Source organism: Trachymyrmex septentrionalis, unplaced genomic scaffold (genome assembly GCF_001594115.1).
Source record: "Trachymyrmex septentrionalis isolate Tsep2-gDNA-1 unplaced genomic scaffold, Tsep1.0 scaffold235, whole genome shotgun sequence".
NCBI classification, from domain to species: domain Eukaryota; kingdom Metazoa; phylum Arthropoda; class Insecta; order Hymenoptera; family Formicidae; genus Trachymyrmex; species Trachymyrmex septentrionalis.
Window position 1 is genome coordinate 339,475 of NW_017305392.1, and position 16,633 is coordinate 356,107.

Consider the following 16,633-nt stretch of genomic DNA (forward strand, 5'->3'; position numbering starts at 1 on the left):
ATATACAGGCTGCCTCATAAAAAATAGTAAATGTCACAAGAAATTTTCTTGAACATTAATTATACAATTGCGATTATGATTATTCAAAATAAATGAAATCTTTATTGATTTTTATTCAATCGGGCTTATAAAATTATGATATTTATATAATTACGTTTTACAATTATCTGATCGGATTCTTATTCGGAAGAAATAAACTGTCAATTTATTAAATTGTAATAAAAGCTATTAATTTGCAATGAAAGATTAATTTGTTTTTAAAAATTGTCTTGCTTGTGTTACACGAATGTGTGTAATAAGTTTAAATCGTTCACCTATTATAATTTGCGTTATGTATTATATAAATAGAATGAGAACGTAAACATAAAGCACTGAAACAGCACGGAAGCAACAAGCACGATACACATAAAATCGATTTATATTAATATAAATGTAAAAATGATATAAAATAATGGGTTGTGAAAAGATTTCTATTTTTCTCTCTACTATTTTAATTTTGTGATATTTGGTATGTTATAGGTTGTACATGGCAAGGTAAGGCCTGTCAGTTGGTTGTCAACCACGAAGAAGGTTTCGCGCTTTACTCCGCAGGAACGCGGGGTACTGCTGGGAACGGCGTAAGTCCTGGATCACCACCCACGCCACTCTGGAGAAGATCCTTCGACAAATTGAAAATGTCCGCGGACGACGGCGCCCGTCTCCTGTGGCTCGATTTTGGAGGCGAAGACGGCGAAATTGTGAGTATTTGATAGACATATGGATTTCAAAAATCAAAAAGACTGGAAAATTTAATATCCCGGGGAATTTTCGAGGCGTCGTAAATTTAAGAGCAAGTTTATGGAACGAGAGAAAGTTTGCTATAATCGTAAATTTCTTCATTTCAACTTACATTATTCAATGTAGTTACTCCAAGTCCTTACTAGGACTTCTACGTGCACCGTCGTTTTTTTTTCTTTTTTTTTTTATTAATGATGAAAAATGGCTAGTTGTCCTGAAAACTGTTTCCTTATTCACTTGAATTCGTAGGCATTTAACGTTGATTAATTAAAAATTCGATATTTCCTTAAACAGTAAGAAAACTATAATACTTCCGTCAGTCTTTCATCAGTAAGTAAAAGGTATCGGTTAATTATTATTGTAGGAACTAGATTTGGAGAGTTGTCCAAAACCAATCGTGTTCGTCCTGCACAACTTTCTTTCGGCGAAGATTCATCGGCTTGGCCTGAGTGCATAGGGGCACGAGGGGGCCCTCACAGAGGCCCCCGACTTGCCCCCTCACACCACGAGGTCCGTTACCAGCGTCTTTCTTCATTGAACTCGAAAATAATCGCAGTGAAAAGGAGAAAATTAATGTTTTTTTCGAGAATTCGAAGTAACAGAACCGAGACTTGATGAGTCAGAAATGTCCTAATGGATAAGAAATGTGAGGACTATAATCTTTGTCAAAGGTCTCGCATCGCGTGCAGCGATGTCCTATTCTAGTTGCGGAGCTTTGAAATGTGGAAGAAAAAGAGATTTGAAGTGAAACAGTAATAGTGTAACAGTTTAGGAATGAGTGAGAATAGAGTAATGATTTGGACAGGATAACGATCCGAGGATTCTCCGAATCTGGAAAATTATTGAAATCGAAAATAAAAAGTGTCAAATGTTAGGTACTTAAATATCAAAATAAATATTTTAGTATTTACCAATCTGAAATGTTAAAATCTAAGATTTTTAAGATAGTTTAACAATTCCGAGAGTTTGGGAAAATTTCAGGATTCTTAAGAATCGATTTCATTATTTACAATTGATTCCAAGTTTTATTGTTTGTTTTAATAAGCACTATGTCATGACTTCTCACAAAGATTTAAATATTTCTGTTGTTGAAATCAAAATTTAATATGTACGATTTTAAAAATTATAAAAACGGCTCAGCTTTTTAAATGAAAATGCAAGCAAATCTACAAATTATACACATCGTAGAATTCTCGGATTTGGTCCAAGGATTCCAGTATTTCGTCAAAAAGATGTACGCAAGGTGAAAAGAAGACTGTACATTTATAATTTAGACAGTCCACGTTTAAAGATCTTCATCGAGAAGCTCGATTGCGATAAATCGACTCGAGACGGTCGTTAAAAACTGGGTAACAGTCCTTTTCCTCTTTTTTATTTTCGACGATAATCGATACGAAGCCATCCACCAGACGATATATCGAAGAAAGTACGATACGTGACAAGGACGGAGAAGCGGAAAGGTGAAGAAAAACACCGACGCCGCTGATCAACGCGCCTAAGTAACTAATTTAATTAACTACTTACCTAACCCTAAGTAAGACTAATCGCAAAGAACTGACAGACTTCGACAGATTATCAATAAATATTCATTAATCCAGTGTCGGATGTCACATTGCGATGATTGTAACGAGCATAGAAATCAGATAAGCACAATTGTTTAAATGACGACTAGGATTCGTTAAATATAATACATTCCTATTTTTGAATACAATTTGTATAATTTGAGTTTTGAAAAATAATGGTGCGAAATTGTATCTTGACGCAAAGTATTTCTATTTGCTACGCGCGAGAGAAAATATTTTATTAAATTAATTTTTTAACGCAGGCTTTTATTTAACTTTTTTTTTTGTTTAATAACGTTTACAGAACAAATATTTGTAACAAGAGATAATGTATGGATTAATTCTCTAATATTATTGTGTAAATATTTTTAATTTAATTAAGTTAATTAAATCCCCTTTTAATTAAAAATATTACGATATTTTAATAGATAGATTCAAATATCATTTTCAATTATATTAATTTATGTCTTATATGTATTAATTTTTTTATTAATATATTATTCATAAACGATGTAATGATGTACTGACGAGGTATTTTATAATAAACTTTAAATACATTGACATTGTCTATTTAGTTAATATTCATATAAATTGCCTGCTATTTGATTAAATTAATTTTCAATCGAATCTAATTATCATTACGCCTTCTACATTTATTTCTCAGGCATTTTATAAAATAAAGCATTTTACACAGAATTTCAGAATTTCTTTTTCTTTTGTCGTTTAAACTTTGTGATCACCCTGATCATATGCACGATTGAGACGCTTAGACGAAGCATGTAACGTACTCGTTACGAATGTAGGAGCTAATTATAATGAAGACTACGTTTTCACCGTACATTCAGTGTTACACACTGGCTAGCTAGAGAGTTCCAAAATCTAATTCTCATTCAGATACTACACATTTGACGTAAACATAGATACTTACACATCGTATAATTATATTTAAGATTATGTGGTATTATATTACGGCAGAATATTGAACACCACATTTATGATAGAATTTATTGTAGGATATTATAATATTGAAAATTAAATAGTGTCCGTGTGACATTTAACGCCACATTTCTGTCAATGTAATATCCAAAAATGGGACTTTGGCACTGCGCACGGTGGAAACATAGTCGTTATTAACAAACAATGAGCCGCTCATTGGTGTTTGACCTTCCACTTCCCTTGAAGGCTTGCAAGATACATTCCTTTAAATTCACTTAAGTCTTAAGTAGTAAAACAAAGCAGGAAAGAGTAATAATAATAATAATAATAATAAATTTGTTCATTATTCTGAACAAGTTTTGTCAAAATGTGTGCAGATGTGTATATTACAAAGCGGAAAATAACGAAACAGAAGTTGGCGTTCAATTATAATTAGCACATTTAATTAGTCGAATTTTTAAATGTACTTTGTAATAAAAATTACACTTGAAAAGTTTGTAATTGGGCTTTGTGTAAAAACGAGCTTTTCCCAATCGGCCAGATTCTTCATATAACGAAAGAAAACATGACATTTTGCATACTTGAATCTTGTGCAGAGATTTCTCACGGTCAGCTTTGTTCTCGTTTTTCCGAAAAATTCACGTGCATCGTACGATCGTACTAAAGTCCACGGAGGCTGGGAACACCTGGAAAGGACTTAAAGAGTTTACTCCCTTGATCTTCCGGCGAGAACTTTCCTCGAGATAACGTGTTTCGTTTCGGTAAGACGATATTTATGTCACTCCGCCTCCTGCTCACAGTCAAAGCGCCTCGAGTGAGTTCGCGGAAGTTGGAATATCCTGCGCGTTTCTCGGCCAAAATACTTTCTCGGAATTGTACTCGAGAATGGTGAGGCGATCGCCATCGATCTCAGCCAGACAAAATGGAAATATCCTCTTGGCGGCGCGGCGGTTCCGTGGCGAGGCAAGACTCGAGGTTGACTTATATTCAGGCTCCTCCATCTTCGCATCAGTGAACGATGTTAAAAAAGATTCCGACATTTTTTATTTTTTAAGAATTTGGTAATGTCAAGATTATTGCGAAATTTAAATTGCATACTGCATTTTTGTATAGTTTTACTTTACAGTAGAGCAAACAAAAAACACAAAAGTATAATATTTCCAATATGTAATCTGCTGAAAATAGATGATTGCTTTTTATAGGAGCAAGAAAGATAATATACATTGTGGAAAATCGAGGGAATCGAGTGTGTTAATGTTAAACTATGATAGAAGGACGATTTATTACACGTTTTAACAAATATTTCACCAAGTTTCTTCAAATATTTTCATTTTATAGTACATAATTTTTTGATCTGACACTAAATATTTTAAGTGGAATTCATATATTTTTAATATATTCATCTAAGAAACAGTTGTTGAACAAAAATAGAATATGAAAATTATCGCGTTCTGAACTATTATAGCATTGCTTATAATTTAAGCAAAACCTTAAAAGGAAACCGCGTGAAATAGAAGGTCCCTTGGTAATTCAATGGGCGGCTATTCTAGCTGTTTTGTACGATTCGTATTCTTTAATGCAAGTAAATTTAAGGTAGCAAAAAACATCGATGTGTACAGCCTGATTTTTTTGTTTCTCAAAAGCAATAGCATATCTAAATAATTATTCATATCATTGCTCAGAATATAAATGTTAAAAAATCCATATAATATGAAAGGAAGAGAATATAAAAATGTTGCGAATTTTCAAGGACCCAGGACTTTTATTTAAAGGATGAAATTAGTATAAAAATGATTGAAACCTCTAATAATTTATCAAAGGATCTAGAATTCTAATTTTCTAGAATCTGGAAATCCATTTGTAAATTTCACACATACAATCTGTTTAAATCTATTTTTAACTCTTTAATAAAATTTGAAGTAATTTACGGGGATTTGTATATTGGACAGTATAAAATTTAGAAATCTAAGGAGCCACAATATATTTATAATATGTTTTTTTAGATGAAATATGAATTTCAGAACATACATTAAGAACATATAAATTTATAAAAGTTCTTATAAAGATTCAAATCCCTGGAATCAAATCTAAAAGTAGATCTAAATATATATGTACTCTTAATTTTTTTAATTTAGATTATCTGGTTTTAGTTGGTAGTATCTGGCACTTTCTGAAATTTTTTTTTTTAATTTTCAGAACTTTGATGGTTTCGAAAAAACTTGGAAGACTATTAAAATTTTTAATATGTTAAGTCAATCGAAAATTCATCGATAATCGATAATAATTTGTCATAGAATTATTAAATTGAAACGAGGAAATCAGGCGTTTAAAAAGTTATCCTTGACACAAGGTTATGAGAGAATGTAAGAATGAAATTTTCTTCACAGACTTTTATAGCATATCGTAAGTATGTCGGTATTTTATACTTTACCAGACTAGAGATTACCATAAGTAACTACTGGCTATTGCTCTTATTATTATTTATTTATTCAAATGAATTATTTATCGCTAAACGATATATTTTTGGTATAAACTTGCAGTGATTTAATATCGTAGAGTATTTTACGACCAAATTTTTTAATTCCTTCTCCTCAATATTTTTCATATATATTTATTCTTAACGCAATTCTATTCTATTTATAATAATAATGATGATAATAATAATAATACTAATAATAATGATAATAATGATAATAATAATGATGAGAAAGCGACCTGTAACGGGTAACCATCGCGAGACGGTCCTTGTCTTGTAGTTTCAGAAGCTACAAGACATACTTTCAAACAATAATGATGATGATAATAATAATATTTTAACTACTAATAGATTTTTATATTATAAATTCTATTATTATATGTCTGGCGTGTGTTATAAAAGCCTGTGATTTTCTTTTTCTGTATAAATACGAGTGTCTCCCATCGAGATTGTTGAATGTTGTATAGGGTGGACGTACAATAATAAGATTGAGATTAAGTAGACATATCAACGAAGTCATGTACTATTGATTGTATCACTTCCCGAGCATTTTTTGCGCTTCTCTTCAAACCGGAACGATTTTTCACTGCTTCGTAGTATTTGGATTTCGTTTAATAGATAATTTAATGAAATTTTCACGATCGTTCCATTAACAATTAGTAGATAATTATTTATTTCAAGGATATTTTATCGATAATTTTGATTTTGATGTAAACTATATTTAATGAAATGTCCTTTAAAATAAATAATTACTAATTGTATCAACAAATTTTATGTCACAATTATATTATTATCCGAGATTTTAAGATTAGCATTAGATTAGATTGTATAATTAAAATTGACAATTAACTGTATTTAATTCTCTTTTACCCGTGAATAGTATTAAATAATTTATATAAATAGACTAATTAATGTTTTTATAGCACACATATCTGCAAAATTACCTGCAATCTGATATTATCTGATCTTTAGAATGGAAATTCGCGGAAAATGGCGGCAGGATATTAGTAGTGAATTATTGCGTCCGTTTTGGATCGATGGAGCGCATTTCGCATAAGCGCGCGTAAGCGACTGTTAACAAGTTATTAACATAATTATTATTAACATGCTAAGTTAAACATCGAAGATTTTATTATTGAATTCGTTCGCGCGTGGAATGCATATTTTTTTAATAATTTAGAGTAAATCGTTGAGTAAATTGCATAGGATGTGATGAAAGCCTTCCGCTTTATTTTCCCTAAGTTTGCAGCAACTTTGTATACTATTGAGTTACCAAATAAAAAAGTTAGAACAACGAATGTGCTGATATTTTTTATTTCTTTAAATTTATTATTATGTACTTATATAATAATAATAATAATATTAATAATAATAATAATAATAGAAACAATAGAAACATAAAACACAATACCACAAAAATTTTTGAAGAGCAACTCAAATCTGGAGTAAGCGTTTCTTATAGATTTTAAGTCGCTGAATTCGAATTCGTAAGCCGTTTTGCTTCATCGTGTTTAATTTTTTAATTAATTGAGACGAATTATGACGAAACATTTGTGAAAATTAAAATGTTGGAGAAACAATAAAATTAAATATGATGCTGCTATCGCAGAACTGAATTAAATATATTTTGGCAAATTTAACAAAGTGTAAAAAATAGTTTTTAATTTTTCGAAAAAATAAAATCTTGCATTTTTCCGATTTTTTTCCAAAAAATACAAAAAGTTAAAAAAATACTCTTTTATAGTGTTTTTAATTTTCCGGGAAAATAAAATCGAAGAAAAAAACTAAATTTTTTCCACTTTTTCCAAAAAAATATTCTTTTAATACATTCTTTTTCGCCTATATTTGAATTTAATGATAGAATTTGTTACTTTAAATTATTTTTTACAACTAAATAGAAGATTTATCTTCGTTTATGGATTATCACATATATGACAGGTTTTTCAGGTGTGTTAATTGGCTGTAGGATGAAAACATTTTTGAGTTTGAAAATATTTTATGCTGTAGCCAAATAACATATGGACCTGCAAACTTTGTCATACGACAATACGTACGTAATAACATCGTATAAGAAATTTGTTCTTTTTTCGACATTAAAACAAATATTTTTTTTAATTTCATAAATGGTCATGACAGGGAACTCTATTCATATATTATATGATTTATTTCTTAGAATTCTTAATAGTAAAAAATTAGCAATTTAATGAAATTATTGACATAAAGGACAATAAAAATAAAATTACTTTAGAAGAGAAAGGTCTGAAAAAATATGATAAAAAACCAGGAAAAACCTGATTTTTCCCAAACTTTCCGAGAATTTATTCAGACTAAGAAGACTAGTTAGAAACAACAATTTTGCTTTATTAATGTTGGGTATTACAACTTTTCTCTACACACATATATATACGATATATATATATATATATATACGCACCGCACACGTCGCTCAAGCACTGCTACTCGAGCGGTGCGCGCGCGTAATGTAGAGAGACTATAATATCTGACATTAGTAAAGCAATATTGTTGTTTATTACACTTTGTTAAATTTGCTAAAATATATTTAAATTAATTCGGCGACGTATTTTAATGTTATATTTATTTTTACTCTTCCTAATGTTTTAATTTTCACAGATTTCTCGCCATTTTCTTCAATTAACTAAAACACTGAACGTGATGAAGCAAAACGGCTTACAAATTCGAATTCAGCGATCTAAAATCTATAAGAAACACCTACTCTAATTTGAGCTGCTCATCAAAAATTTTTTTTGTGGTCCTGTGTCATATAAGATAAAACTATGAAGGCAATTTTGAGCAACTACGTAAGTAAATAATAAAATTTATTTTAGATAACTAGTATAAAAATTAATTGATTATTAATTACTAATTATAAGAATTGATTCTATCAGCATATGTCTACATCACATAATTTTTATTTTTAAGAAATAGAAACCGACCGAGTTAATGTAACAACATAATATAGTAGAGAGCGCCTAAGGATCGGTTAAAGTTAAGAGTTACGAATAATATAATATTCTAAGTTCATGAATTTAATTAATCTTAAATGTGACTGTGTGCCGAAACGTTCGAACATTAAAACACAATCAATCTGAGATGCTAATAATCGCGAGCTGGCTAAGACACTCGTCCCGGAAAGTCGAGAGGTCCCAGGTTCGAATTCTGGCTGAGGTAATATTTTTCGCAATAAAAGTTTCTTATTTGAAATAAAGGGGGGATTATATATACTAATATATACTCGCGATTGTCCGAACTTTTCGGCTCGCGATTATTAGCATCTCAGATTGATTGTGTTTTAATGTCCGAACGTTTTGGCGCACAGTCACATTTGAGATTAATTAAATTCATGATCTTAGAATATTATATATTATTCGTAACTCTTAACTTTAACCGATCCTTAGGCGCTCTCTACTATATTATCTTTTTAAATTGATATATTTTTTTATAATATTAAAATGTTTCATGATTTTGTATCGTCAAATTTGAATTTTAGAATTTATTAATACAATAAATTATTTTATTTTGATAGAAAGTTTAAATTCTTAAAATTTAAATTGTATCTACTAGAAGTTAATGAAGAAGGTAATAATTGTAGTTGTACATATAAATGCATGCATTGAAATGAAATGAAGAATAATTTTTGGATATTAAAAATTAAATACTTTTGCCTATAGAGGGTGATCCGAAATTCTCGCATTCGGAGTACAACAGGACATGATACTTTATGCTAAAACAAACAACTTTTTCCTTTAGCAAAATTGCGATAAATAATTTCTGCGTTTATGTGTTAATTTCAACCTGCTGTCTTGCAAAAACTACTTATCGGACGCAATTTTGTCAAAGGAAAAAGTTGTTTTTTGTGCTAAAAAACGAACAACTTTTTCGTGTAATAAAATTACATTTGATAGATAAATTTTTGCGTTTACTCGTATAACTTCAACCTACTCTCCTATAAAAACTACTTGTTAGACGCAATTTTGCAAAAGAAAAAAGTTGTTTCTTTTATTATAAAGTATTATGTTCTGTACTCCGAATATTGAAATTTGGATCACTACGTGTATATATATATATATATATATATCTTGAAGACAATTTATTTCTATATCTACGTTGCAAATAATTTTTGACTATTGTACTATGTAAAAGCTCAGAGACTATTATTTTTAACACATCCTGTATCACAAGCTTCTGGAACGCAACGCATGATTTACGTGCGGTAAGCCCCGCGAGCGAAATGGAAGAGATCTTCGACCGGAAGACAGATCAGAAAAGTTTCGCGAGGCAATCACGAGACGTGGATATTGGGACTGCCGATAAAAATGACAAAGTCTCGAAACTTTTTGTTCGTCTTGGTACCCCTCAGCTCTGTGAAAACCTACTTTTGTCGTTTCCAGTCACGAAGCTGCACTATTCTTTTGAATTTCTTTAGAACTCCAATCGTGCAGTCGTAAATTATGTATCGAAACGCAAAGAAAAGAAGATTTCTTTTAAATTGTATTTACTGCCGCGATATCGCCAGTTCAAGTACATCTAAAACTAGTGCAACTTCATGTGTTAGAACATTAAGAACATATAGTATAACTATAAAATAGTTTTTCAAACATACACGTATCATAGATATATCATTACAAAGAGATACGATTTCAAGTCTTTCAATAGATTCGAATTTATTCAGATGTTTTCAAATTTTCCATAAATATTAAAAAAAAAATAAAATCAGTATGCTTTCATTGATAAATTGATTTTAATTGATCAAGTGAAAAATAATGATAATTAGTAATAATAGTTAATAGAAAACTTTCTGTCTATAATAAAGAATAATAAGTTAAGCCATCCCTGAAGTTTAAAAAAATCGAATTTTCTTTTTTGCTTAAATAATTTTTAATCATAGAAATACGATGAAAACAAAAACTTTAAACGCGTTTTTCTCAAAATAGCATTTTAAATCGGTATGCAGCATAATTCTTATAGTTTTTATCCGATTTGCTTGAATTTTTCTTTCACAGAATATTCTTTCATACATTCTGTAAAAAAATTAAGTAAGTTTTTTTCGAAATCTTGAAAACTTTTTTGCAATTAACATTTTTATACATTTTTTGTACAAAACATTTTAGGACAAAAAAATATAAGTTTTTTTAGTAAAATAGCTGCCATTTTGAGAAAAATCAATATTTTGATAAATCCATACGTACTTCTTTGATCTTTGATACGTAGATAATGAAAATTCTTTGTTCAAAGTCAAACCATGTGCCTGGAATCCTGTACACTGATTTGGAGCTGCAGAAAAAAAGTATTCCACAAGTGAGTCAATGCTTTGCTATTTTGGACTTTTTAAATTTGTTAAATATGTACTGAAGATCTCTAAACAGATTTTAAATAAAGTTATTTATTTTATTACTCACAAAAAGTTTCCAAAGATAGATATCATTTTAGAGCCTCAGGGATGGCCTAACTCCTTAATATAATAAATGGAATAATAGTTGAAATCAATTTTTTCCTCCAAATTATATACGTAATAGATATCTGCAAACTTATAAACCGAATTTAAATATAGTACGATTGTATAAAGTGATGTTGGATGAGGATTAAAAAGGATTTTGGAAAAGCGATTATTTGTTCAACAACACAGACATTTGCCGAGTGTGTTTTATGCTGTTTATCGGTTTTTCGTTGCACGCTTCGTCAAATAGAGTGAATTATCATTGTGCTCGATCGATTGTATGCCACGTCGAAAAAAAATCGAAGCCGATAAAATGGATCGAAGATTTGACACGTATTCGTCAATACTGTTCAAATTTTTGAGCAATGGCTTTATCAATACCTCGCGTTATGAGGGTTACGATATCCGATGCTGTGCTTTGTGTTACAAACTTTATCTAGATATTTGCAGATGTCATCCACCGCAACAAAAATGAAACGAGTTCTCTTCATATACATCAGTTCAATACATCAATTTTTTTTCTAATTCTAATGTAGCGGTATCTCTAAATTAATTTCTGCGTTTATGTTTTTTTCAATAAAAATATAAAATATTTATATACGGAGACATTTTGCGTTTTACATTAAATTTTAGACAAATTAAGTTTGAGAATATAATAAATATTAAAATACTGGTTTTAAATCAACTTCAAGTAGGAAATTTTTTCAGAGATTTTATCTTGTTTATTTCGTTTACACTAATTTTGTCATACAAAAAGTAAAAAAATTACGATTTACATTAATGTCGTTAACTTAATTTTTATTTTAGCAAGTTTTATGCAAAATATGAAACGAAATAATATTATGTAATTTTTTAAATTTAAATATTTATGCGTTATTATTATTATTATGCAGTTTTAAATGGATATTCTCAGTCCGGGAAACATATCTTTAATTTATATAAATAATATCCTGGCGAAGTACACGCTAAATTTTAATAGATATTTTTAAGTTTCCTATTTTTCTAATGTGAGAAAGTTTTAATTTTTTTTATCATTAATTTTTTACTCTCCTACTACAAATTGTCACAGATAAAATAGCGGTACATACTTGCTCCGACGAAATTAAAGTTATAGCATAGCTAGATGTGTAACGACGATACTGGACGGTGATGTCGTCGGTGTCGGTTGCGGTTTTGGTAGCAGAATTTTTGTAACGATGCTGCTTGTTTGTATGTCGCGACACCCATGCAGGGAAAAGGGCGCGATCGAATTCGAAACAAGCGCACTCGCCGACATGTACACGTGACCAGAGCCGAAATAACGCCGACCGCTACCATTTGCATTTCAATCGGCCGTCTACCGTTTTCCAGCATGCCGTTGCAATCGCCTTGCAGGACGCCCGGCCTTTTCGACACATTTATTGCGTCCGTCACAGCCGCTTGCTGCTCGAGAAATTAATCTTGTTATGCTCAACTTTTGTGGTATATAAGGGAAATTTGGACAAAGCAGATGTGTTAAGGTTTAAAAAGAAAAATGACGCAGTTAAAAATTAAGATCAAAAACCTTTTTTATTCTCATAATTAACGGAATCAACTTTGAAATAGAATTAAATGGAATTAAAAAACTTAAACATTTAAATGTTTTTCTAGTCAAAGTGTAAAAAAAGAGAAATTATTTGCTGACTTCCCTGGGCAAAGTGGATGGATTACTCGAGCAATGAGGATGGAATTAAAAAAATCAAGTGTCGTCAGGAAAGTAGCTGCCAAATCCTCTATATATTTATAATGTAGCCTTCATGAGCCCATTGATGATACTGATTGTATAATACTATCTAGTTTTCGAATAGAGTCGGTGTATTCTTCGGAACGCATATTATACTGGAAAAAAACGTGGAAAAAAAAACAAAAATAAAATGTAAACAATCGTACGTTTCGTTTATTCAAAAGATCGTCTGTCCCTCCGTCTTTCCGATATTTCCAATGCAATCAAATACCGGGTAAAGAGGATGAGCTTTGCCCCCATCCATTTTTGGCCAAAGAATCTACTTGGCATGAATTTGGAAAAGTTAGAATAAGTTTAAACAAGTGAAAAATTTTAATTTCAAATACACATTTAAAGATAGAGAATTCCTACAAAAAATCATTCATATGATTAAGACACAATTACTGCTAATAATTAAGCTACGTACCTAGCTGAGTGAAAATCGCAAGAAAGCATACAATTTCTTTTATTATTTCTCTATCAAACAAACGAGCGCAATTGTATGTTGTTTCGCACTTTCGCTAGGTTATTCCTTCAACAGTCAGTGACTCATAGCACTATTTTAGATAGATAAGCGAAAATAAAAAATATTCGTTTTGCCCGAGTTTTCTCCACGTGCATAAATGCTCTTGATCACCTTTTCAAGCTCAAATAAGATTTATATCTAAAATTTTTTATTCTGTAGGATAAAGACAAAAAATATATATATATATATTTTTATGTTTTATTTACATACAGGCCAATCAGCATTAAATTACCTATTAATCAATATTTATCTTGATGTATATTTAGAAAAATATTTTAAATAGCAGTATGGGAATAGAAAATGGAAAAAAGGATGGAGAGAACAGGGTGAAAAATTTAATATTCGCGATATTATGCAGTTTTTGATTGGAACCTCGCGAGAGATTCGCGAATTCGTTCTTACGTTTACCGACGTTCCACGGAACAATTGAGCTTTTGTGGCAAGTTCGAAAGCTTGACGGCTGCACGAATTGGTTATTAAAGGCGAAAGACGCGTTGCACCTGCCGGTGCAACTCTCGCTGCACAACTTAAGCTGTCCGTTGCAGTTGTGTAATAGTTGCAGCAGACGAAATAAAGTGCTATCGTTAAAATGCAAATTACGCGAAAATTGCTAAAGTATATCAAAATTAGAAAGAATTGTCTATTATTTATTATGAAGGAATATACGAATAATAGCATATAGAAAATATATTATAATACGCTTATAAAAATTCATATATTCGAACTCAATGTACTTCTAATCTAATATGCATATTTCATGCACATAAGTTAACAATTTAAATTGTCGGAGGAAGAAATGATAAATAAAAAATATTGTAAATTGAAAATTGAAAAAATGTTTCCTTAGAAATCACTCTGTATGATTCCAATTGATTTCTCGTTCTAAAGTGTCAGAGTCGATCATAGTAGTCCTCCGTCTGCTAGGATTTCTTGGGATTCCCTCGGCGGTGCCGGAAGCGGGTCAGTCGGGTGCATTCGAGCGGATCGCGACGGTCGAACGACGATGTCCGAGGCATTGCGATTCAATATCGTTATCTTCGTAGCTTTCACAGAACGAGAAACACATATCTTCGTCGTGCACGTTCCGGCGCGGCGTTTGGAATCTCTGACGTAGAATACACGATCCCGTTCCTCATTCCTGGTTTTGCTCTTCCCGCTTTCTGCGAGAATTTCGTGTTTTCTTTCTCCGGGACGTACAATGTATTCCGCTGATATAACTTATTCAGAAGAAATTGTTGGTAATTCTAATTTGAAGCTGAACAATATATTGCAATTAAACTGAGCAATTAAATTTAAAATAATTAAGATAATAAAAATAAAAAAGTATTATCTTTATATTTTTAATATTAATATAAAATACGTATGTTTTCTTGTTTATGATAAATAATATACCAACAAGTGGATATACAACTTCCTTCTCCCCTCCTCAATCTCGTATTATTCTTAATTTTTAGTCTTAATATATCAGACTAGATTTTCAAAAATATTTGAATAAAGTATAAAATATAATTTTACAGGATGTTCTTATTATATTGTTAAAATAATCAAGGAATCATTTCTTTAAGTTTATAATGGCAATATTGATAAGATTTAAATAATCTCTTTTCTTTTATTCGAAAATCGCTGTGTTAAAAAATGCATCCTATTATATACTCGTATTTAAATGATTCGTATATTTTAATTAAAGTTGTTAACTTTTTATTATGTTTTTTAAAATTTTAACAAACATTTTTTATAAATATATAGGTATGAACCATTGTAAGCTTACATTTTACCATGCAGTTTCTGAAAATGCGTGGTGCACGTCAACGTCGGAGCTGCAAGGCCAGCTTAAAGATCTGTTTACGTAAGAACACAGAAGAGGAACGCGACGCTTCTTCTCTATCTCCCGTCTCGCTATAAAGCTCCTTTCGTTCGTGAGATGAATTCTGCGGTACGTGTTTAGCGTTGCGCATCAAAGCCAGTGCATTCCAACATATAGGTAAGCTCAAAACATACTCGAGATCCTAGAATTTCCAATTTCTTCGAATCTCTACTTTTCTAGGTAAGCAATTCTTTACACCAAGAGAAACACAATTTTCTTTTATGTATGTTTGTAAATCTACAAATTTACACTATAGTGTCATTCCCTTTTTTATTATTCAGAAATAAGTCTTTAAAAATGTAAACATTTACTTAGTATATGAAAAAAGCTTCTTTTATAAATTATATTTTTTTCAAAAATGTTCAAGTCTTTGCATTTTATTGAACATTTATTTTTAAATGTATTAATTGTTTTGTTGTTTTTATTTAAAAATTTTTTTTTAAATTGTAATTTTCTTGCTTAACTTTATTTCATTATTCTATAATTGATTCAGTTTAATAATGAACACAATTATATGTATAGTATATGTCAGAAAAATAAAAAATATCAAAATATAATTTAAATTAATTTTAATTAGATAAAAAAAGATAATGGCAGGAAAACTGGAAAAAAAATTTGATGACATCCATTATAATTGCCCTTTTTTCAAAGGAATATACTTGATTTTTATATTCTTTGATACACAATTACTTATATATATATGTATATGCATTATATTGCTCTGATAAAAAAAATTTGATGACATCCATTATAATTGCCCTTTTTTCAAAGGAATATACTTGATTTTTATATTCTTTGATACACAATTACTTATATATATATGTATATGCATTATATTGCTCTGATATCTGAGACCACACTGTTGATTCAATTAAATCTTTATATACAGCTTCGTACACCTTTCAAAGGATTTATATTAACATACTTGATGTTAATTTTTAATTGATTACTCTTTGATTCCTGAGTTTATTCTAGAATTGACGAATAAATGAGAATTATATATCTACAAAATGGATCTTTCTGTGGTGACAGTACCAGATTCAGTATCATGACTATAAGTATACATAAACTAACATAAATCTCATAGTATAGATATATTATTGTGGCAAGTGTTTTTTAATTAGTACTAAAAATATTTAAAACAAATACTGTTCGTAAAAAATATTATAATAAAATCATATATATAAATATATATTTTTTTCAATATATAAAAGAGAGAAAGACAAAGAAAAGAAGAGATAGAAAAGGGAGAGACAGAGAGAGAGAGAGAGAGAGAGAGAGAGAGAGAGAGAGAGA

General features: G+C 30.1%; 1 protein-coding gene across 1 annotated transcript in view; it reads left to right on the plus strand.

Annotated features, from left to right (window-relative positions):
• The window catches only part of LOC108748585 (beta-1-syntrophin), a 283,761-nt gene extending 282,200 nt beyond the window's left edge, over positions 1-1,561 (plus strand). Inside the window, exons 7-8 of the mRNA XM_018486825.1 lie at positions 520-737; positions 1,142-1,561. Of these exons, the coding sequence (XP_018342327.1) occupies positions 520-737; positions 1,142-1,234 (311 nt within the window). The 3' untranslated portion in view covers positions 1,235-1,561. The remainder of the gene's footprint in view (positions 1-519; positions 738-1,141) is intronic.
• The last annotated feature ends 15,072 nt before the right edge of the window (positions 1,562-16,633 follow it).